The following is a 22,724-nucleotide window of genomic DNA, read 5'->3' as shown; positions in this document are numbered from 1 at the left end:
GGTCAAGAAAAAACGATAAAGACCTCGCTCATCTGCACTGCTCGCCCGGGCCTTAGTAGATTCGCACTTGCCATACATTTCGCGTTTTAAGGGAACTGGAAGTCACCTGTGTTGCTGGCACTCCTCTGATATTTGCTTTTGTGCACTTCATGTAACAGATGCCAGATATGTTTTTTTTTTTATGGGTTTCGTGGAGGTGGAGCGTAAAATTCAGCACCACTGATGAAAGCTGGGCTTACGGAGATCTCGGAAATTGTCTGGTAACACTTTAGAGCTGCACGGCGGATATCTTAGAGACAGGTTGGAGCTGTGAAAGCAGGAGACGACATATTAGCAGCTTACTTTGTGGAAAGAAATTTTCATTTGTCAGAATTTCAGAAAGAAATTTGTCAGCACACTTGCTGACAAATTTCATAAGGACCCCCCATTAAAAAGAGGGAGCACATATTGAAATCCAAAGCACTCGCAGTGTAAAGCTCCTGCATCAACTACTCCGCAATTACGTTTTTAAAAAGCATATCCCTTTTATTATTGAAAATGGTCTTGTATCACGTAGTGTTCTGTGAAGAATGTGCGTGCTTCCTTTCTTTTTCTTTTAGGTGTCTGGAAAAGGCTTCATTTTTTGTGTTGCACATGTAATGACGTTAAAAAAAAAAAAATGTTCATCTGCTTGTTAAAAACTTCTTTCATCATTGACAGCACTTACAGTTCAGTTCCATTTAGTGACATTAAAGGAATTGTAAGAGCTGCCCTGCATCCAAAAAAATGTGATTAGAAATTGCATTCAAGTGCAGAATTCAAAATTACCACGAGTCTTAGTTCCTGCTGTTTTTATGCTGTGTAAACTGTTCCATGCTGAGCACGGCTTTTTTGGTTGTGGGATATATATATATATATATATATATATATATATATATTGTAGTGTCCGACCAACTCTCGGTGAGTGTCATAAAGATGACGAGCTTGTGTATATATGTATATATTTAAGTCTGCTTTTTGTACCCATTATCAGACTCTTTTGTCTAGCAGATCAATGAGTGAGTGGCAGACAGGGACGTTTGGCTTAAATCAAATAGGTTTAAATGACCTCTGAAAACCAAATGCTTCACCTTAGATTACTTACTTGTAGCTAAATTTATTGTTCATACACGAAAGTGTAACTGAGGTTTGTTGCATAGTCACAATGTAAAATTAGTGGTTTCTGGATGCCTTTTTCATTGTAGAGTACATCAAAGTGGTCTGATTTTTTAGTAACCTGAGCACTTGTCCGCATGAAGGTAGCTCAAAATGTTTTTAATTACCTTATGTAAGGTATAAGATCATTGGCTTTGCATTCTTTGAAGACCATTATGCTCGTTTGTTTTCAATGAAAGAATGCTTTGTATGGCCTATACATATTAAGGGACTATAAGCAACTAATTTTAGTTGCATGTTTTCTTCTTTGCAACTATGTGCAAGACATTAGAATGTGTGGATCATGAAATATTATGCACGTATGACCACTAAATAATTCATAATAGTTTCTTCTTAATGCTGTTCTGGATTTAGAGACCAAGTGATGATTGACTTGTAAGAAGTTACCTGAAGCATGAAGCACTACAATGTAGTAGCTAATATGTCTTTCTTAACATTTCAGCTCTGAGGCAGACTGTCTTAAAAGTTGTAATGTATTAAAACTATATATCAACACTTACATTTCAGTTTGTTTTGATGGCTCGTAGCCAAAGCAATTCTTGCATGTCACAGCCATTGCTGGGTTGTTAAATCTGAAACATCAGTAAACAGAAATTCAGTTGTCCTATTGTTTATTTTAGCACCTGTAAACAAATGCCATGTATCAAACTACTGTAGTTCATGTAGCAAAGTTTAAATTTTCTTTCACTGTTTCTTTATAAGGTGGTATTTCGCTTGAAAGTAGAAAAATAGTCATCTTGATAGAAAATATGGACAGCATAAACATAAGTGGACAGGACTGCGCATGTCCCGTCCACTTCCATTTCTGTTGTATTTTCTAGCGCAGTTAACTCATTTTCACGATGAACATCCGCAAGCTAACCCAGATTGCTGCTCTGCTGTAGAAAAATAGTATTAGGACAAAAAAGTTTTAATGGCCTCCGCATTCATTCTTAATGCAACACTTTTCGATAAATTCTTGGTTTAATGACAACTGCTTCTGTTTGTATCTAGGTTTTACTTCTTGAACACTAGTAGTTTTTTACAGGGTGCAGTACTTTTTTCTGTTTCAAGTAGTTATATCAAAGCATACTCATTACTCCTGCTTTGCTATGCCCTCGGAGACAAAATGAATTAAAAAAATGTTAAATCGTTTGTAACAAAAGTTGCAATATTTCATTGATACTGGGTGGGTGGCGAGTGCAGCTTTAAATATGCCAGTACTAACTATAGTGAAAAATAGCTTCAGTTGTTTAAAAAGAAACTGTTACATCTTTAATATTACAGAAAAGCAGTGTTCTCTATCACGTTTTTGTATCTGTGGCACTTTATCACTTCCTTGGTTCTGGGACTAATGAGAGTGAGTTTAGCCGGGATTGTAATGAGACTTTGGTAGAAAAAGTCTCAGTTTTCTCTTTTCTTCCCTTTGAACTGAATAATCTATAGGTATCAAAAGGAAATGAAGGGGTAGCTCAGCACGTGTATCTGGAGTATGCCTTGTGTTTCTCCAGCTGTGTAGGAATGCATGGAACGAGATAAGGGATGATTCAGAAATAAGTTTCATACATTTAGAAACACCAAGCTCCCATTCTTATGCAAGGGCAAGTGAACAGTGAAAACATTTTGTGGGTGATGAAACTAATCCAGCATGCCTTTTCAGTAAGAATTAGGGCCTGGGCTGTTTTGTCATGTGCGCTAAGTGAACCTGTTTATGTTCAGTAGTTTGACTGTACCAAGTAGTCATTCTAGTCGGACATTACTTCGCGCAAACTAGTCAAATGGCAAGGAAATGTGTTACTATGTAAAAAGCATAAGTTGTATTTGCAATTCAGCTGTCGTTTTGATTTCATTAATGAAATTAGAAAATCAGGTACTTATTAAAGCATTAGTGGAGACTGAAAAACTTCCTTTCAGAGCCACCATCTGTTGGTGCACTGCCGTGACCATTGCTTGATTTCATCACTTTTTTTCTAGATGTGTTAATTAGTTGCCTTGAAACTAATTTTTAATTGATGTTCTTGTTTTAGTAGAGTAAATGTGTTATGAAAAGCAGTGCATTGCCTAACTATAACATACTATTGATTGCGCACTGTTTTGTGCTCCTCTCTCCAGAAAGTGCCCCACCGTGGTGGCTCAGTGGTTACAGCACTCAATTGCTGAATCCAAGCATGCGGGATCGAATCCCTGCTACAGTACCCACTTTTTGATAGAGGCAAAAACAAGGCAGCTGTGTACTGTGCAATGTCAGTGCACGTTAAGGTACTCCAGGTGGTTGAGAAAAAAAAATGTTTCAAAATTTTTCATTTCTGCAGCACTGTTTCTGACATCACTAACATTACCTACACTTTGGTCCTACTTCATGAGTTCTGAACAAAATTTTCATGCTTGTATTAGTTCTAGGCATTTTACGGGTGCAATCATTGTTTACAGTTATCATTTCAGCCATTCGGTGTGTACGGAGCTTATTCTTAGTCACATAGTTGAATTTTGGTTTACTGTTATTGCTATTTTAAATAGTTTCACATGGCATTTTGACAACCTATATATCATCGAGTAATGTAATGCGAGCAACACCTCAAAAGGTTGAAAATGATTCCTGGGGTTTGTCTTCAAGGGGACACTGAGGATAGCTCTAAATTTTTTTTAATCTTTATATTATGACTCATGGCTGTGTTCAAACTTTTGCACAGAAGGATTGCACTCAGTCTGGAAGGCCTCCCAGAGTTGAATGCATTCCTTCAGCTTTTTATGCCACTTGCCCCATACATTCACTACTAATGGTGGTGTTTTGACTTCAGTTGACAAATGCTGTCAAATTATGATTATGGCTTTTGACAAAGTTTCAAATTGAAAGTTGTATATTTTGGTAATATTTAGTACCGCACTAGTATTATAATTGTCATATATAAGAAAAGCCAAATGACCAAGAAACAATATGCCATGCCTGAAGCATGTCCAAAGTATGTTGCCATGTATTGAAAACATTTAATAGCTACTTTTCAAATAGCCCATAAGTTGACCTTGGCAGGGTAATTGGTAGAATAAAAATGCACTTGCATTGTTATGCAGGTCTTTTTTTTTTTTGCTGTTGTTTGCATGAGATTATGATGATCAGGAGTCGGAGAAGCCACTTCTCAGAACATCCATAGAATGTGCACTAGCGAAACTGTTTCCTAAGCTGCATCTGCTGCTGCTGCAAGAGAAGTGAGGTTCGAGGTAAAATTTTTTATGAAACCTGTATGCACTGATGTAAGACAAGGCAAGTTGTGTATAAAAAAAAATCAGGGGGACGCTTGCGCTTTTCTATAAGAGTATGATGCAATGATGGCCTATGGCATCCACTTTGAAAAACTGACGTAGATGTGCAATTTGCACTTTGAAAGCTGCTTTCAACTTGGAATGTAGAGCTGCCATCTGCCTTGTCAATGCCGGATCAAATCTCTATGGAATGCCGGTGGCTGCAGCATTTTTATACTTTCTTATTTTACACATTTTTATGCTACACCATAATTATGGCGTACTGCAAAAGCCTTTCGGTTGAACGTGCCCTATACACTATCATGTAAAAAGCCTTCCTGAAGGGGCTCGACTTAATTGCTTAGGTTTCTAAATTAGTAGTGTGGCCTGGTATTCATTGATTTCCATGTTTAAATGAGAAATCACTTCTTGCCATTATTTTAGAGGAGTAATAGGCTGTATTTTGTATGCTTTGTTCTGAATCTAAATGCAAATGTGATTGGTGTTTTGTTTTTTTTTTTCATTGTTTTTCAGGCGGCTTTGCAATAGTGTTCCTAGTGAAAGGGTCTAACAATGTGAGGTATGCACTGAAGCGGATGTTTGTCAATGAGGAACATGGCCTGAATGTCTGCAAACGTGAAATACAGATAGCGGTAAGACTTCGTCAATGGCAGCATGTTTTATCTCTTTGTCTATTGAACGGTGGTACAAGTTCTGAAAAACAAACTTTTTTTTTTTGGTTTCCATGTGTTACCTGATTTGTGCTGCAACTTCCGTTTTTCTTTTTCTTCAAGAATCCGTTAGTCTAATCTAAAGACGATTTTCACTGAACATAGCATATTGTTTTTAAGCTTTGTAACTGTGAAATTCTTGTTGATGTGCTTGACTGAAAGGTGTACATTGTGAGGTATTGAGCAGTCTCTATCAAAATATGGATTACGGCCAACACATGCGTAAAGGTTTGTGAAGTTTGGAAAGGTAAGTTATCTGCTTGTCATTCTAAAAGCACCTTTGGTTATTTCTGAGAACTGAAATTAAGGCTGGAATGGAAGTGCTGCTCCATTTGCTCCATACTGCTCCAAACTGCCTTTTCCGCTCCATCCTGCTCAAGAACACAATATTGCTCCAGATTTGCTCCAGAGCAGCTGCCGTGGTGTTTTTCTACCAAATTTAGGGGAACATGAAAACGATGGCAGCACACTGGTGGTAGAAGTGTAATGCAGCATGTACTGGGCTTTCTAAAAATTTTCAGAAGCTAGGAAAGTGCAGTGCATAATAAATATTTGTTTGCAGGCAAATTTAATATGACCTGCAATTGATTGAAGGTGATTAATTGTGGAAAAATGCACTGTGCATATGAAAAGAACATCTCGGCCTTCTGCATCGTTGGTGGGAGAGAGAAACTAGAGCAGCAAGCAGAGCAGATAATGTAAATGAACTACCATGAAGCTAAGCAGATAGTGTTAATCAACTACCATGAACCATTGGGGAACTTGTCCAGCTGCAAAAACTACACGGATTGTTATAATACTTTGCTGTGAAAACGAGCAGATTTTTCACCATAGAGCCACATTGTCAATGACAAGTCAGCCAAAAGCATGCGGTGGTGTTCCTTAGGTGCCAATCACCTAAAACCTTCTCAAGGGTGTTGGAAAGCATGAAAACAAGCCCCAGCATTATTCAAGCAAAAACATGAGGATCAGTTGGCAGGAGGCAGTAAAGTAGAGAAGCTGAAGGATGAAAAGGCTACTCTTCAGCGCCATCGATCCTCCATGCAAGCACTACTGAGCAGTGCTTAGGAATATGGTAGGATCATAAAGGATATGCACAGGGTAAAGAGCGGAAATGTTGTGCCCATTGATTTGAACTACAAACTAACGATGCAGCTTGAGCGCATCAAAGTGGTAGGCTCCACGTTTGAATCCATCAAGTGAAAACAGGAAGTAACAAGGTAAAACTTGGTGATTGGTTATGAAGTGCATTAAGTGAGCGTTGCATATGCTGCATATCTTTTCGGAAATCAGCCTGTGATGTTTTAAACATCTTTACACATTTTAGCCGTTTGTCTGGTGCATATGCAGAAAACCATTGGACATTGCATAAAAAGGAATCAGAGTGGGGATTTTTTATGTCAGGAATAGAAGACTGCAGTTATCAAAAGTGTTTGGCCCTACAAACATGCTCCAAAACTCGTTTTATTGCTCTAAAGCTGCCTCAAAATGGCATTATCACTGCTCCCTGAGCTGCTCTGAAATGCTTGAGCCTGCTTCCACCCCTGTTAATGCCTAAAGGCTGGCAGTACATGCTGTAAATACTTTCCCTGAACTACATCTGCTTGAAAGGGATTTTCTGTTATCAGATGGTATTGCGTCCCTCGTGGAAAGAGTTAAGTAGCTCTTCATGCTTAGCTAGTCTGTGTGGGCTGTATTTGTGGGTGCCTTCGAGAGCATCATTCTTTTGCGAAGAGCTAATCTTATTAAAGCCTTTACCAGCCTTCGTATGGACATCTGTTAAAAAAGGTGGCTTCAGCCTTTGTTTTTCTGGCATACTGAATAAAGTCTGAAGTGTATAGTCAAATGCTCTTACAACAAATGCCTTGGCTACAGAAGTGACCCGATTATTAAAAGAGGTACTTTGGCCTATATTCTAATAATGCTGTTGCTGTGCTCCTCCTGCCAAGTGAAAGTCACATCCTACAATCATGGGACAGTCAGTGACATCATCTGGCATTGTGACAGGTAAACGGGGGAAGGAAGCATACATGCATGTGACTGGTCCTTGAGCAGCGGAGTGGACTTTGCGAACATGCACAATGCCTGTGTCTTCTATTCTCGGTGCCTGCCATAATGTGCATAATAATGTGCAATCCTCTTCTTACTGCGGGCTCTGGCTACAAGGGGCACAGAAGGGGGCTCTGAATCCTGGGCCATGTCCAGGCTGTACTGTCCAAAAGGTCAGCTGTCAAGCTACACTAATCATGCATGCTATTGTGCCATTCTCTAGAGTGCAAGAAGCTCGCATATACCGCAGACTTCAATTGAAATGACTGTTAGTTTCTACCAATGCAACCTTGTACATCAGCCCCACTGTCCTAACTGCCCCTCCTACAATGCAGACATGAAACACCCTCTTCTCTTGCTCCGTTGCCCTCATCTCTCACCATTATCCAAACTCCCTATTCCCTACCTGGGCTGCCTGTCTGGAACCTAAAAAGTACCCGCAGTGATTCATGGTTTGGCTGGCTATTGCTACGGTGCAGCTACTGGCAAAATATGTGTGAGGGCTATGGCTCTGCATCTGAGATAAAACAAACAACTGTGACTTGCACCGCTGGATTATAGGGAACTAGGAGACCCGCAGACCTGTTGCCGAAGTTGAAAGCAAAGGTGGAAACTGAAAAGAATCTACCAGCTTCTGCTCCCCCCATAGAACGAAAAGTGAGGGGAACGCTTTAGTTCCGCCTTTAAGGGTATGATGTGATAGTGGCCAGTGTCCTTGCAGGGAGCTTCTGCATTGAGAAATCGGCGTAGATGTGCAGTTTCTAGAACGTGGAGGTGCTATCTTTCTTGGCAACAACTTCTCAGGTCTCGATGGAGTTCAGGTGGCCGCCACGTGCCTGTGCCACAAGATTCTTTAGACTGGTTTCCACCTCTTCTTTGAAACCTTCCTCTTGAACTAGGGTACAGCAATGGCTTTTCGGCACGAGCCTAGTAATAATAAAGGAGTTAGAATTGAAATTTCAGTTGGCCAAGCACACCCTGACAGGCTACAAGGTCAGTTGGTGTGTACTCCAGTTGGGCAAAGCGTCTGATGCGGAAGCAGAAGAGTGGTAAGTGTGTGAAATGGCCAGCTAGTCCATCGATCTGATGTTTGAATGATTGTAGTGAGGTATGCATACTCAGTCGGCAGTGGCAAGACAGGCAACATTGTAGGGATTGTGCTCCTTGAGTGACACTAACATGCTCCCACTGCTGTTGTTTTGATGGTTAGAGGCCATTGCAACAGGAAGAGGGTGGAAGCTGTTCTGAGGACCGTATAGATCACCCTTCTTTCCTTTCTGCCCATTCAGCCTCTCATCTTTATTCAATCACCAAGGCTGTGTACGGGAAGCAAACGAGAGATCGGGGCTGAGACAGGCAGCAGCATAGCGTTTTCCTTCCTAGTAACTAAGTTGTAAATGCGAGCACCTGGTATGTTTGCACTAGTCCAGACCCCAGCAGGGTCCTGCGCCCGCCTGTCAGCAGGGCCTGATTTTACTTGGCTCTCTTTCGCCTCTACGCTCTACACATTCCTCGTCCTCTTTTGTACCGTGCCAGTTTCGGTTTAACCCTTTGGTTGGTCGTGCAGTCTGTGAGCGAGCTTAGTTTTGCTGCGAATTAAAAATTTTCACCTTGCGTGTGCGATGCCATGTCCTTGCTTTCGGGTCTTTTGGTAGGGCTGTGGGTTGTACTGGGAGCTAGAGATTGGTGCAGTGCTATGTAGTGCAGCTTACTGAACAAGCAAGAAACACTTGTGCTCTTAATGTGCTTTCCTCCATTTGGAGTAAGAGCACAGGTGTGCTACTGGCTGAGCCTTTTGGCATGCTCATGCCCGAACTTGCGGTATATGGGTCAAGTGCCACCTAGCAGCACACTTAGCAAAGGTATATAGTACATTGCACATATGGATGATCTGTCACAGCTTTACTGCTGCTTCCTCACTGAGAATAGAAGATGTGGGTGGCAGCAGCCTGCCACTAAATGACTTAAAAGAAAAAATGCTTGCGTTTCTAAAGCTCCAGATTCCCAAAAAGTGTCTTTGTGCATCACTACACTGGAGAGCTTAGAAGACAATTTGATAGTGTCTGCTTTGAAAAAAAGAAAAAAAAAAATGGACGGCCTCGAGCACCTTTTTAAATAACTAAACACCACTTTTATTGATCTTTACATTTTTTTTGTGTGTAACATACGGTAAGTCCACTTGCTACAAACTTTGGATACAATCATCAGAACCCATGTGTCCATCAAAATTGGGCTCTACTGCAAAAATGTTCCCTCCTTGTTCTGCGCACCGTTGGACTTAGCAGCTTTGGGTCAACCATAGCTGCATATTCTTTTAGGCACATAGTAAAAATATGCATATTACTCACTTCTTGCACTAACTCTTGATGGTGGCAGTAAGAATAAAACTAGCCTTCCACCATGTTGGTGGCATCTATAGGTGCTTGTTTGCTACTTTTGCAGAGCAACCTGAGTGGCCACAAGAATATAATTGGCTTTGTGGATTCTGTAATCAACCATGTTGGTGGTGGAGTCTACGAGGTCCTCATGCTCATGCACTACTACAAAGGTTTGTTCTTTGCCTGTTTGAGCATCCCTTTGGTAATGAGCTACTGAATGGACATAGTGAGCTGGCGCTTAACTCCTTTAGACCTGTCAAAAAATGGCCTTGCAAAATGTTGATAAATGTGGCCTACAATCATGATGTAGGCTTGCTAAAAAAAAAAAAAAAAAGTAGTAAAATGAATAATAAAAAATTAGAATAACAATAATTTAGAATGAATTATGAGCTGAAGTCCATTTTGAAGGCATGCCATTTTCATAAAAACACATCAATACTAAATTGCTAAAACCTTTATTTGCTAAATTGCTAAAAACATTAGTTTTCAATTTGGCTTTTCTCTGCTCATAGCACAGTTTACAGTTCTTGCATTTTCAAACATAATGTGTTTTATAGCTAGCATGTTTTGCAAAGGACAGCAAAGCGTGATAGTTTTCTATCAAAATTGAAAATTTGCTCCAAGAGGTGCTCATTGAAATCCAGGTGGTCTGGAAGAACTTCACACTTTTTGAAGTTCTGGAAGAGCCACTTCGCATGATGGGGCTTTCCTTGTTGCTGAAACCATAGCGAAGGAAAATGAAATGGCAGGGAACTGAGAGTAAGCATGGGTAACTGCTCAAGAGCAAGCTGAAATTGAAACTGTGCTTTCCTTGGAACACTAGTAGAACACTAGTAAGATCGGAGCCACTGCTGGGATTAAAAATTCGCAATATAAGCAGCAGGATCGCATGAATGGTGCAAAATTTCTAACATGTCCAGATGTGAACTCTACATCATTTTTGTTGGCATTTCACACCATCCCCTTTCAAGTAATTATTTCTTTTATGCCGCCACCTGCTGAAAAAAAAAAGTGAACCATTTTTTTAAACCACAAGACTGAAACTAGTTGTCATACTATCTGACTAGTGGGGCTATACATTCTAACACACGGAAATTTGCATTCATCAGCACATCAAAAACAGTATTTTATGTTTGAACGCTGGCCTATGGTGTAGTTCTGAAAGAGTTAATGCCTTCCTGTAATCATTGATCAGGTTACTTATTAGCCTGCTGCATGCTATTGTTCGATGAAGACTTCCTTTTAAAAGTGGTTTAACCAAATGGGACACCTGTTTATATAGATATTCAGATTAAAACAGTCACGCCAAGAAAAAAAAACAAGTGGTGCTTGTTTGAGGGCATTTTCCGGTCATGGAGAGTGGAAGACGTGCATGTAGTCGTGTACTCAGAAAAAGTGATTTTACTTTGGTATTGTACTTCTAATAGTACTTCAGATAAAAGGAACTTTAAAGGCCACTGAAGCAGTAAAACTGTGAAAAAGTTGTCAAGTTACACTGAGTGATTAGTGTACTGAGATAAAGATTCATTTTTGCTTGTGATTGAACACAGATAAGCCAGAAAGTAATGTAAAAGTTCAACATATAATGACTCCCAATATGAATTCTAGTGACTGTGGCCACTGAAATGCATGCATTATTAGTTTCGTTCTCAACAAATTCATTTTTTTTTTTTTGCATTACTCTACCAGTGGGCAATAATACAATGAAAATAGGACCTGATTTGCTTACCACAACTTTAGCCCAGAAGGCTGTTCAGTAGTGTAGAGAATGGAGGTTTGGTCTGCTAGCTAAAAAAGCTTTCCTTACTTTCGCTGACTTGGCTTTCCGCATATATAAGCAAGGATTATATTATTCCTCTATTATTCTATTTTATTTTTTTGCACAACTGCAAAACCCAGTGCCACTCAACTCAAACATTCACTGTCAACCTTGATTTTGCATCCTTTATGGCCCTGAATGCTGGGACACGGTGGCTGCCCTGGGGGCTAGGATGGAGAAGGCAGCATTTGTAGAAATAAATAAAAGTATAAAATAAAAAGCACAGGTTTTGCCTAAGTAAATGAAATAAGCCGACAAAAAAAAAAAAAACTGTTGCAGTTCAGCAGATGACATCTGGGTCATTACCTTGTCTCTCTGGTCATTAGACCGTGAAACCAGATTGGAGTCTCATGGTGAAAGGGATGGAGCAGCATGGAGGAAAGAAGCAGACAGGGCCAACTCCTCCTTCCTCTTTGCTATTCCATTGTTTGGCTGGCTCTCAACGTAGACTTATCCAACTTGTCTAGTGTGCAGTGTTATTGAAATTTAACGATCATTGGGCAGGACTTGTGTTGTGCCTCTGTTATGCTGCCATTATGTCCAGGGGGAACAAAAATGGCAAGTACTTGCACTGCTTCTAGTGTAAAGGAGGGACTTGATTGCAACCACTTCCCAGAGCAATGCTTAAGAACAATGTTTTTTTGTGTATAGCAGTTCTGTGGCTTTCACAATGACATGACTAGATCTCTGTAATAGTGCATTATGTGGATAGCCTGTCTACTCACTGAATGCTGAGTAGGCGAGCACAGGAGTTGTAGCCAATACTTATCTGCATTGATGTGCTGTACATCAGTTGACCAGATTTTGCCATTATTTCAGTTTGCCATTTTTCCTGCATTTCTCCCCTTATTGGCATTCTTTTTATTTTTATCCACGTGCAGGGCATGTGCTGCAGCTGATGAATGACAAGCTTCAGTCTGGATTCTCGGAGCAAGAAGTCCTCAAGATCTTTTGTGACATTTGTGAAGCTGTGTCACGGCTGCACCACTGTCAGACACCTATTGTGCACAGGGACCTCAAGGTGGTCTCTCTGTTAGCTGCACTTCTCCTTGTGCATATCATCATGAGCCTAATTAAGATGTGGTTACAGTGTAATTTTATGGCTTTTCATGGCCATGACATTATCTTTTGAAGCATTTTTTTCTCTAATATTTTGTATATATGTGTGGTTAATGGCTGCTGCAAATGTGATAAAAGGATGTAGCAGGTGGAAACCACCTGCTACATCTTTTGGCACAGATTGCAGACAAGCCAGTTAGGCAAAAGAGGGAAAGAGGTATAAAATTAACTAGAATGCTGCATGAACTAACGTTGGCTCTTGAAAGGAAATCTTGGGTATAGTGTGAAGTCAAATTGCAATTTTCACGTGTGCTGGGAGCACTGTAGGCCATTTCTCTACTCTGATAGGTAGCCATTTTCATGATAACAAATTGTGTGCTAGAATGCGTGGACAGTAGCAACATTTTGAGTGGTGAAGCTGCTCTCGCGTAATCGTCTTTTTCATGATGCTTACTCAACTCTGGATAATGTGCAGCAGTGTTCACAGTAGGTGAATGATGGCATATATGTCATGAAGTGCAGGCCTCTTGCTGCCATGTTCCCTGTTATAGAAATGATGGGCTGGGGGCAGTTGGGGAGAAATTTGAGACCATGATCATTTTAGTCTCTCAGAGTAACTTTACGCTGTGAGTAAAATGTTTTTGCAAGTAGGCCTGCATCTGTGTCCCTTATAGATATTTAGTTTTCATTTTCCATCCTACCATGAGCATGCACTGATCTTTTGTACCAGTTTGCCCCGATTGTGAGAGCTATTTTGGAAATAAAGCAGTGAGAGGGGGCTAGTTGGGGGAACATTTTGATGGAAATTGCACGCTACACTAGGGAAAAAAAAGAAAAGGGAGAAAAAAAAGACAGTGAAAGCACACAGAGCAAGTTTAGAACAATTGTCCTGTGTACATTGGCAGTCCTGTTTTTTCCCCCCCATTTTTCTTTTTTTCTAGTGTAGAGTGCAATTTCCTTCAAAATTTTGAAAATCACATGGCGTGCAGTGCTCGTTGCTTCCAATCTGGCGCTAGTATGCTTGCAGCAGCACTAGCACTGCACGCTGACTTTTGAGTATACAGAGATGCCGTGTAATGGCTTGTGAGTAGTGCTGCTGCTATTTGAAAGCAATGGGGTCTCGCATGCTTTTTTATTGCTGTGCTTAGTTGACAAGGCAAATAAAGTCTTGTTAATTTTACTACAGGACACCATTGCACATCTTCCATGTGTTTTTTCCACTAGGAAGTTGCTGCATTTTGTCCCTCCTCGCAGTTTGCCTGGCTGTATTGTTTCTGGTCTGTATATTAACTTTGTTAGATTTCTGGGCCAAAAACATCACCCTTTCAGATTGCGTAGTTTCAGAGGTGTGTGCGTGTGCGTGCATGCGTGTGCGCGCTTGTGTGCGTGTGCGGCCTCTGTATTAAGGTCTTACCTGGTGTTTCAGGTGGAAAACATTCTGATCAGCGATTCTGGCCATTATGTGCTGTGTGACTTTGGCAGTGCCACAGCCAAGAGTCTCGACCCTCAGACTCAGGGAGTGGCAGTTGTTGAGGAGGAGATCCTCAAGTGAGCATAATCTTATTGGTGTCCTTTCATATTGATGAACTTGCGGATATTTTGTATACAAAATTTATAATTGCCAACTTTTCAGTGTGGAAAATCTGCAAGCTAAAGAAACGTGCTGTGGTACAGTAGAGTTTTATTGATGCATCTCTCATGTTGGCTTTGCCTTCCTTAGGTTAATTACCACCGTCGTGTAAATTGCCACCAAATGTATTTGAATTTTTCACTGTGAAATATACAATACAGGCAACTTAACCTGCTGAGGTCAGACTATTTCAAAGTATTGACTTTTTTGTGCATTTGCCTTGTGCTTTTTTATCCCAGTAATTGCAGCAGCTCTGCATTAGCTTTAAGGGAACATAATGCAGTCTGTTTATTCTTTTTAATCTATAAATCGGGAATATGCCAGAATTGCCTAGGGAGATGTATCAAGGACTTGAATTTCTGTAGTCTTTCTTGCAAGCAAATTGCTATCATTTTAGAGCAACGAAATATTGTGTTAACAGTAATCTCGTTAATCTAGCCGGCAAAGGACCAGGAAAAATGTTCAGCCTTTCTGAAGTAAAGATTATCAAATGGCCTTAAAATATTGCTGAAAGCAGTTTCTATCAGTAATTTTATCAAATGGATGCGTGGAATACAGTTGTCTATACATTTGAGGTGAAAATTGAGCGACTACGACAGTATTTTGTGATTTCGTCAAATGCTTTACTTTGAGCACACTGTCAGGAATTTGAAGGAATTGCTCCAAAATAGTGCCTCCACAGCCCTTTTTATTTAGAGCAGAGGAAGCATGGTAGATGTGGTGGAGAGAAATATGTAGGCGTGCAGGTTCGAGAAGGTTCTGTATGGGCGATAGATAGACTTGATGTGCTTCAGTCGGGGCCAAGCTCTTAGTTCGGGTTAAGATTTTCCAAATTAATGGGGGTTGAATTAATGAGGTTTTACTGTAGTTAAACCAGCTGGAACATTCTTCCAGCTTTTGGCATTTACTTGATGCGGCTGTTTTAATAACAAACGTCGCTGCAGCAGTTTTCACCACTGAATCTTTCAGTCTTGGGATTATAGGACAGTATTCTCAGCATCTTAATTGCATTTCTCTAGGAGCCTTTTATTTTACTTGCACTGCAGGTGTGTGGTGTAGACTTCACTTGGTACAGTTGTAAGGCTAGCTTTGACATCTGCAAGGCTTTTTCCGAGCAGTAATGGAAGATGCAGATGCTTTCTAGAAATAGGAGATGACACAAAAAGCGCCCTTATGCTGTACGTACATGGTCAGGCACATGAAAGATTCCCGGATTGTCTAAATTAATCCAGAGCCCTCCACTATGGTGTGCCTCGTAGCTTCAGTCTCTTTAGAATGTTTAAGTCTCATTTACCATACTGTGCGATCTTGCTTGGCTTTCAGATATACAACACTAGCCTACCGTGCACCTGAGATGGTGGAGCTCTATAGCGGGAAACTTATCACGACAAAAGCAGATATTTGGGTAAGAATTATTCTTTAGTTTCTCATGCTGTTGTATTTCAGGCAAAGCTGAATAATTTGCGTTGTTTCTTGTCATTGTTTACTTGATTGAAAAAGTTTTTTTGTTTCTTGCTAACTTGCCATAAGGCATGCTACAGAAAGTCATGCAAAACATTTTCTGCCAAAAACTGGAGAAGACTTTTGCTTTTAGAGTTGTCCATTAGCCACTTAGGGAAATCCTCCTTCCTCATCGCCGACAGTCCTACTTTCTGAAGAATCCGTGTCCTTGACGCCCTAGCCCCTGCACAAGTCCACAGCAGGTGGCAAACATCCACCTCTGCAGCCGGTGTAGAACATTTTGGGCAGGTGGTCTGTTCTATTTCTTGGGAGCACCATCGACATTTTACTGGCGGGGTAAGGGCCTCCCCAGCCCTTATCCTTCTAAGGGATACTTCTTCCAGTCTAGTTATTAGGGAGGGGGTAAGTGCACGGCGGGATGAGGGTATGTGTACTGTACTTCTCCACAGGGATGCTAGGATGAGGACTACAGAGCAGACATCAAAAGGTAGTTTGGTGGGTGGTGTATTAGTGTTTGGAATTTGATGTGTGAGGTTGTCAACATTTCTTTGCTCAGTGGTCTCAGCATTATCTTGTGTCTAGTGTATTTGGAAGCATATTTTTGTTTCTTTACTAAGTGCATGAATCTCATGTGTTACACGTAGTGTCTTTGTCACTCTTTTCAGTTGTTTTATGGCAGCTAAGGAGTCTGTATAGATGTGGGCTTCTGTTATTGACTCTATTTTATTTATGGCTTTCATTGCATCGCGGATTGCATAAAGTTCCATCACAAGCGGTTCCGGATGCTCAGTTTCGTATTCATTATGTATGTTTAACTCTTCGTGAGTCAGACTGGTACCTGCTGTTCTGCCGCCATTTTCTATAATCGACGCGTCTGTATATGCAATACAGGTTCCTGGGAGTACATCAACCAGAGGGTGAGATGCCGGCTTATCTTTACGATGTAGCTTAGTCGTTTTATTCGTCTTAATAGTTGTGAACTCCCATGGAGAGGGGTCAGCCATTGTCGGCGTTTGCCATGTCACCGAATTGGTCAAGGATGCCATGGGTATAACATATTTTCGTTTCACATTCCTTGTTCCCTCTCGTTGTTCAATTAGTTCTGTCAGTGTGTTGAGCTGCGCATATTCCTGAAATATAGAGTTTGTTCAAGTTTGAGGTGCGCAGCAAAGCTCAGTACATTGCTTAGAAACAACTTCATATCTAGGATTCTATTTGCAGTAGTGGTGGCCATGATATTTGATGCAAAATTCTTGTTGCTTTATAGGCCGGGAGAGAAGGTTCCCTACAACTACATTGGCGCTTAGTGTGCCTTGATTGTATGAGGAGGAGGAAGATTCTTTTTGTTGTATTTATTGGCTCTCGCTAGGCTGCATTGGGGTTTCCAACATTTTCAATACAAAATTTAGTCAATGCGATGCCGGGAGAGATCTAGCTGAAAGCCTAGCTTACTGCTTTATCACATTAATACAGCCTTATTATTAACACAGAACATTAGAGGGGCCATGTCGAAAAAATTTTTGTGGTTTAGCTCTGGTTAACCCTAGTTGAATTGCAAAAGCAACGGCGGAAGCTTCTTTTGCCTGCTAAATTATTCCCCTACGTGCCTGCGTGTCGTGTCGTAGGGGTAACGAGAATGCAAACGGTTCTGGAAGGCCGATTTCTGATATCACCCTCTCGTATGAAAGGAGCGACCCAAGCTGGCAGCTCCTGCCCGTGGCATAGGGGTAACGTGAATTCAAACATCATGCCGGACTGACTTTTTTGGGGACCACGGATACGGACGCGGCACACAGCGACGAGCGGTTGGACCTGGCGTAGTATTGCTTTTGCGATAAAACGGATCCTACCACTGTTTCTCCTAAAGCTCTCTTCGGCTGACTAGGCTCTCCACTGCACTGATGCAATTAAAATTGTCACCGCTTGCACCCACAGAAGATGCGCAGCCCGTTCCTTTTTTGAGGCTACCTTCTGCGAGCTATCACGACAAACTGGCCAACAGGCATGGCAAAAATGTTTCTTCTCATGCCATCAACGTTCACGTGCAAAACTGCATACGCTACAATGTTGTCCGTCCTCCCGTAGATCATGGTAAGGTAAAAAATTAGTTGTGGTTTAGCTTTGGTTAACTCTAGTTGAATTGCGAAAGCATCAACGGAAGCTTTTGCCTGCTACATTATTCCCCTATATGCCTGTGTGTTGTAGGGGTAACAAGAATGCAAACAGTTCTGGCAGGCTGATTCTGATATCACCCTCCCGTATGAAAGGAGTGATCAGAGTTGGCAGCTCCTGCCCGTGCCATAGGGGTAACATGAATACAAACGTCACGGCAGGCTGATTTATGAAGGACCACAGACATGGACGAGCCGTTAGACCTGGTGTAATATTTCTCTTTCAATAAAACTTCCTTTTTGCAGTGAGTCCGCAAAAAGGAAAAGTGGGGAGAGGTAAAGTTGAGAGGTTGCGTTGAGAGAGAGAGAGAGCATGCATGCGGAAGGAGAACAAGCACTGATAAAGAGCGAAAAGGAAGCATGCGCTAGGTGGAGAAAGAAAGAAGTAGAAGAAAAAGAAGCGTGGAAAGGGAATGAGGAATGGAGAAAGCGCGCCTCTGAGTTGATGTATTGGGCTGAGAAAGAGAATAGCATCCGATGCTGGCAGGGAGGAAACTTGGACCTTCAGGTTGATAAAAAGAGCTTGCAAGAGGCAGAATAGAAACAGGAGCACCATGTGAGTAAGCAGAATGGTAGAAACTAGGCCTGTGTGAGTATATTTGGTAATTCCTAATATTTGATCATGCAGTCAAGTATTCAATATGCGATTCAGTCTGAATGTTCGGAACTCAAAATTTGCACCACCTCGGCCTTCGCCTCGCCTCAGGCGCTTTTCGAACTAGCCCAATCGCTAGTCTTTATGTCGAGGCGAACCGATGGTCACTGCAACGAAGAGAGTTTTCTTATGTAACTTATGCCACGAAGGTACTATGCCAGCTGGATCATCCATGTCGCTGGCTCCTGCTTGACACAACTAGCACAGAACTTTTCTTAAGAAAACCATCACTAACGCCACCATTCCCAATCAGAGTTGCCACGCATATTGAACATCTGGACATTCCAGTTACCAGTCTTCATACAACTTCCATGAAAGATCTATTTCCTCCTTCGGAAATACACGCTGTTAATTGTGATCTATCATTCCTTGAAGTCTGGAAACGTGCCCCCTATTGCCATACAGCAGCACTTCATGTCACTTCAGGCAAAGTACATATGAAATGAGTATTACACTGATGCTTCAAAGTCTGCTCAAGTCTCCTGTGCAGCACATGGACCACAGTTTTCACAGTCAATAACATTGAACAGACATACAACTATATTTACTGCTGAATGCCATGGTATCCTTTTAGCTGTGAGACACATTATAGAAAATATACAGACATCGATCATCTACACACACTCCATCAGTGTTTTAACGTCCCTATCCTTTTGGAAGTGGCATAAGAAACCAGTCCTGAATTCTCTTTATAACACCCATATGTCTGCCCATAAACTAGAACTTAAAATTACACTGTGTTGGGTGCCAGGCCACCGCTGTATACCAGATAACGAGGCAATTGATTGGCTTGCTGCATCAGCTGCCCTTAGAAACACTACAGACATTAAAAACACATCATATCAGGACCTCAAGCCACACACCAAACATATGATTCGACAACAATGGCAAGAGGAGTGGGACACAACAACTGAGAATAAACTACACATAATAAAACCAAGGATAGGCAAGTACACTACAGAAAAACAAAACAGATTCAAAGAAGTAGCTCTGTGCAGGCTTAGGATAGATCACACATATACAACACATTCATACCTTTTAACAAACTCTCCTGCACCCCATTGTTCTAGACGCGGTGACCGGCTAACAGTGCTCCATGTTTCAATTGAATGTCCGAGACTTGAGCAGCATAGGAGACGTCATTTTCCCGAATTACGCATGAAACAAATACCCACACATCCATCCATCTTTCTTGGTGATCATCCAATGTTCCCTTTAGAAAGAATTTTTAAATATTTATTAAAAGTAGGATTTTTATATGCCATCATTTATCAATGTGGGCGTCAGCCTGTTTCTTTTACTTAAATGGCTTTATTTTGAATAAATTGTTGCTAGTCAGCTTAGCCTTTTAACATGTACATGTCTCCTTTTAATTTTTTCTTAGACCACTATACACCGCAATTCAATGTTTTAGGCCCTATACACCACTGTTTTTAGACTGTACACTCCGAAAGAACGTTTAGGCCTTATACACCACCATATTTAAGTACATCATTAAACACCACAGCTCGGACATTTTATTAACTTCAGTTGACACCTCACCTCGTGTTTGGCGTTCTTTGGCCTAAGAGGCCCTTGCGCCATAAAAATCGGTTCATCATCGGTATTCAAAATCAATATTCGTTTCAAGTGACTAATGCTTTCGGGACGCTTGCTTTACGGAGTTTCAGTTTAATGCACTCCTCCAGTGGGATACCACAGTGTGCCTGCAACCATTGCCTGACTCCATGGACATTTTCTGACGTATGCACTGTGCTTTTGTGTGCCCACATGTATGCCAGTCTGCATAAGCAAGCAAGCACCCAGATATGTACAGGACTGGTCAAAAGTTCCCAGAATGGTTCTGTTTGTTAGCAGTATTGCTGAACTGAATATGGAGCAAAAGCATTAGCTGCGGGTGACCGTTTGTTCTTCCTCAGCCCACATGTAAAGAAAGCCCTGCTTTAGCCAACCCGTATGAATGTGCCTTAGTGTCCTATAGGGGTAATGTGAATGCCAGGGTCCTAGCAGGCTGATTCTGACATAACCGTGCCATGTGAAACGAGAGACCCAAGTTGGCAGCTCCTGCCAGAGGACCATGGACACAGCACACCGCGATGAGCGGTTAGACCTGGCATAGTAGTATCGCTTTCGCAATAAATTTCAGAACCTTCGTAGAAACATCATTCTCACGCTGAGAATCTTACCAGCATCTTATGTGCCATAGCATACCGCTGAAAGACTAATCGTGTTAGGAACATTTGACCAACCTTGTACCTGGTGGTGTCTGCACCCACTTCACTTGCGTTGCACATATCAGTACTGGCACTATGGCATGCACCAGTTGGAGGACGTGCGGAGGTGGCAAAACTGACAGTCACCACCTTCTTCGGGCAGCACCCTCAGTCCAGGGCTTCGTTGGCTATCGCTTTCCAGTGTGCTCGCTCAATCAGTAGTCACTGGTCTTGTGTTAGTCTGTGCTAGGCAGAGCAGCCTCCCAAAAGGAGAGGGTGTGGTGGAGATAGGTTGTTTGATGCCCCACTCTGTTGGAGCATTCCTGTGGGGTGTAGGCAACATCAAGGATATTGTACAGGGGAGAAGAAGCGTTTATGGTAAAGATTTGGGGATAGTGTACATCTGAAGGTGGTGCCTGGCTAGGCATTTTTCTGTTGAGAGATTGAAATAACTCTTCAGTGAGCATGTATGCTAGCTTTCATGCGCTGGCGTTACCTATGTGCACTGGCACATAGTCTCTAGAAGCACATTTTCAGATAGAAATCGCGTTTAACCTCATTTAGATTAAATCTGATCACTGTTAATGAATCAGGTGAAACTAGTTTGTACGTGAAAATGCAAGGTCTTAGCCATGCAGTGAAGGGATTCATACTAGAGTGAGAGTTCGGTTGTTTGTTATATAGTATACTTTCAAATGTTCAATTCTCCCGTGTCACTACGTTGTAGGCATGCAGAAAGGTGTATTGCTGTTTCATAAGTGTATTTCAATTTGAAGGTCAGCATTCATGGTCTAGACATTTTTTTCTCACTGTTGTCAGCATTTGGTGGAACCTTCATCACTGGCAATCCTAGATCCTCTGCAGTAGTGTAGGACTGCAGGCTGCATTGTCTGCAGTAAATGATAACCTGTACATAATTTTGTATTCTTGGTGCTATTAGTTTCATTTAGGTGCCAGGCAACCACTCTGGGTCACCTTTGCTTGGAATACGATTTTAGAGAGAAAACAAATCTTGGTGTAAGACTAGAACAGCCACATGTGGATACTGTAATCAGAATTGAATAGACTGTCATTAGCATTGCATTGTATTATCAGTATCCATAAACAAAGATTATTAACGTTGCATTGACTATGTCAGGCACTATTGTAACGATTTTGACATATAAGAACTGTGAGCCTTCGTTGAGTTGGTCATTACAAAAAAGGGAGAGGCGTCTTGGGATAAGTGAGGTACTGAATATTTCAGCGTACTGATAGTGCACTGTTCTGACCCTTTTGTATTTATTTTCCAGCATAAATTTTGTTACATAAACCGAACATAATAAACAGAGTAACTTGCAGCAATGCAGCAATTCAAGAAATCGAACTGACAAACCAGCGTGCAAACTTCAAACACATGGTTGCATTGAAAGCACAGTTGGCATTGATTGTAGTCATTTCTGTTATGGCTCAAAATACTGCTCTGCCTATTTGGGGAATGAGGTTGTTTGAGGTGCTACCAACTAATTATTGCATGTTCTGTGTGTTTTTCTGGCTGCTGCTGTTTGGAAAATTGACTTTAAAGGGAAGCTGAAATGCTTTTTTGGCAATTTCCTGAGATGCGCGCATTAGAATATATGAAAGTTGTAGATTAAGCTCACGGAATGGTTTCGCACTGCCATGCAAAGTAATGATGCAATCTACTATTAATTGTGCAACAATTCTTAGGCTTCTCCTCGCAGCATTTCAGCAGTGTGGTAAAACTAGACAATGACGTCGACGTCATTATGGGTGATATTTACAGTTTCAACATCTTTCACCCAATTCTTTCTGCGAGTCACTCGATGCAGCCACCAATGCCTTGCGACGTTTACCTTCATTGCCATTGGTCTTCTTCCCTAGAGGAAACGTTTCCACGTTGGAAATGCATCATCTCTAGAGACGTCATCACTGGTGTCCCCACTTGTCACCCCGTGTACTGCAGAGAAGTCTGAATGCTGAAATAGTTTCATTGAGCGATTACGTCGTGAATTTAAACGCTATCGCAAAATGGCTTGGCATGATTTAACCTTAGCCTTCACACATTCGACTCATTTTATTTAGTTGAATTCTAAACTCTCTTCCGTTTCCCTTTTAACTTCACTTCCCATTACACATAGCAGCTTGCAG

The 22,724-nt window shown here is 41.3% G+C and overlaps 1 protein-coding gene across 3 annotated transcripts in view; it reads left to right on the top strand.

Moving 5' to 3' along the window:
* Positions 1–22,724, top strand: part of Nak (Numb-associated kinase) — a 102,457-nt gene that overhangs the window by 1,493 nt on the left and 78,240 nt on the right. For all 3 annotated transcript variants that reach the window (XM_084588307.1, XM_084588305.1, XM_084588304.1), the window contains exons 2-6: positions 4,945–5,063; positions 9,633–9,738; positions 12,269–12,408; positions 13,873–13,994; positions 15,400–15,481. In XM_084588307.1, the coding sequence (XP_084444433.1) occupies positions 4,945–5,063; positions 9,633–9,738; positions 12,269–12,408; positions 13,873–13,994; positions 15,400–15,481 (569 nt within the window). The remainder of the gene's footprint in view (positions 1–4,944; positions 5,064–9,632; positions 9,739–12,268; positions 12,409–13,872; positions 13,995–15,399; positions 15,482–22,724) is intronic.

The sequence above is a fragment of the Amblyomma maculatum genome, chromosome 1 (genome assembly GCF_055883805.1).
Source record: "Amblyomma maculatum isolate TAMU_Amacu chromosome 1, ASM5588380v1, whole genome shotgun sequence".
Classification (NCBI taxonomy): domain Eukaryota; kingdom Metazoa; phylum Arthropoda; class Arachnida; order Ixodida; family Ixodidae; genus Amblyomma; species Amblyomma maculatum.
This window is presented reverse-complemented; position numbering and strand designations above follow the sequence as displayed.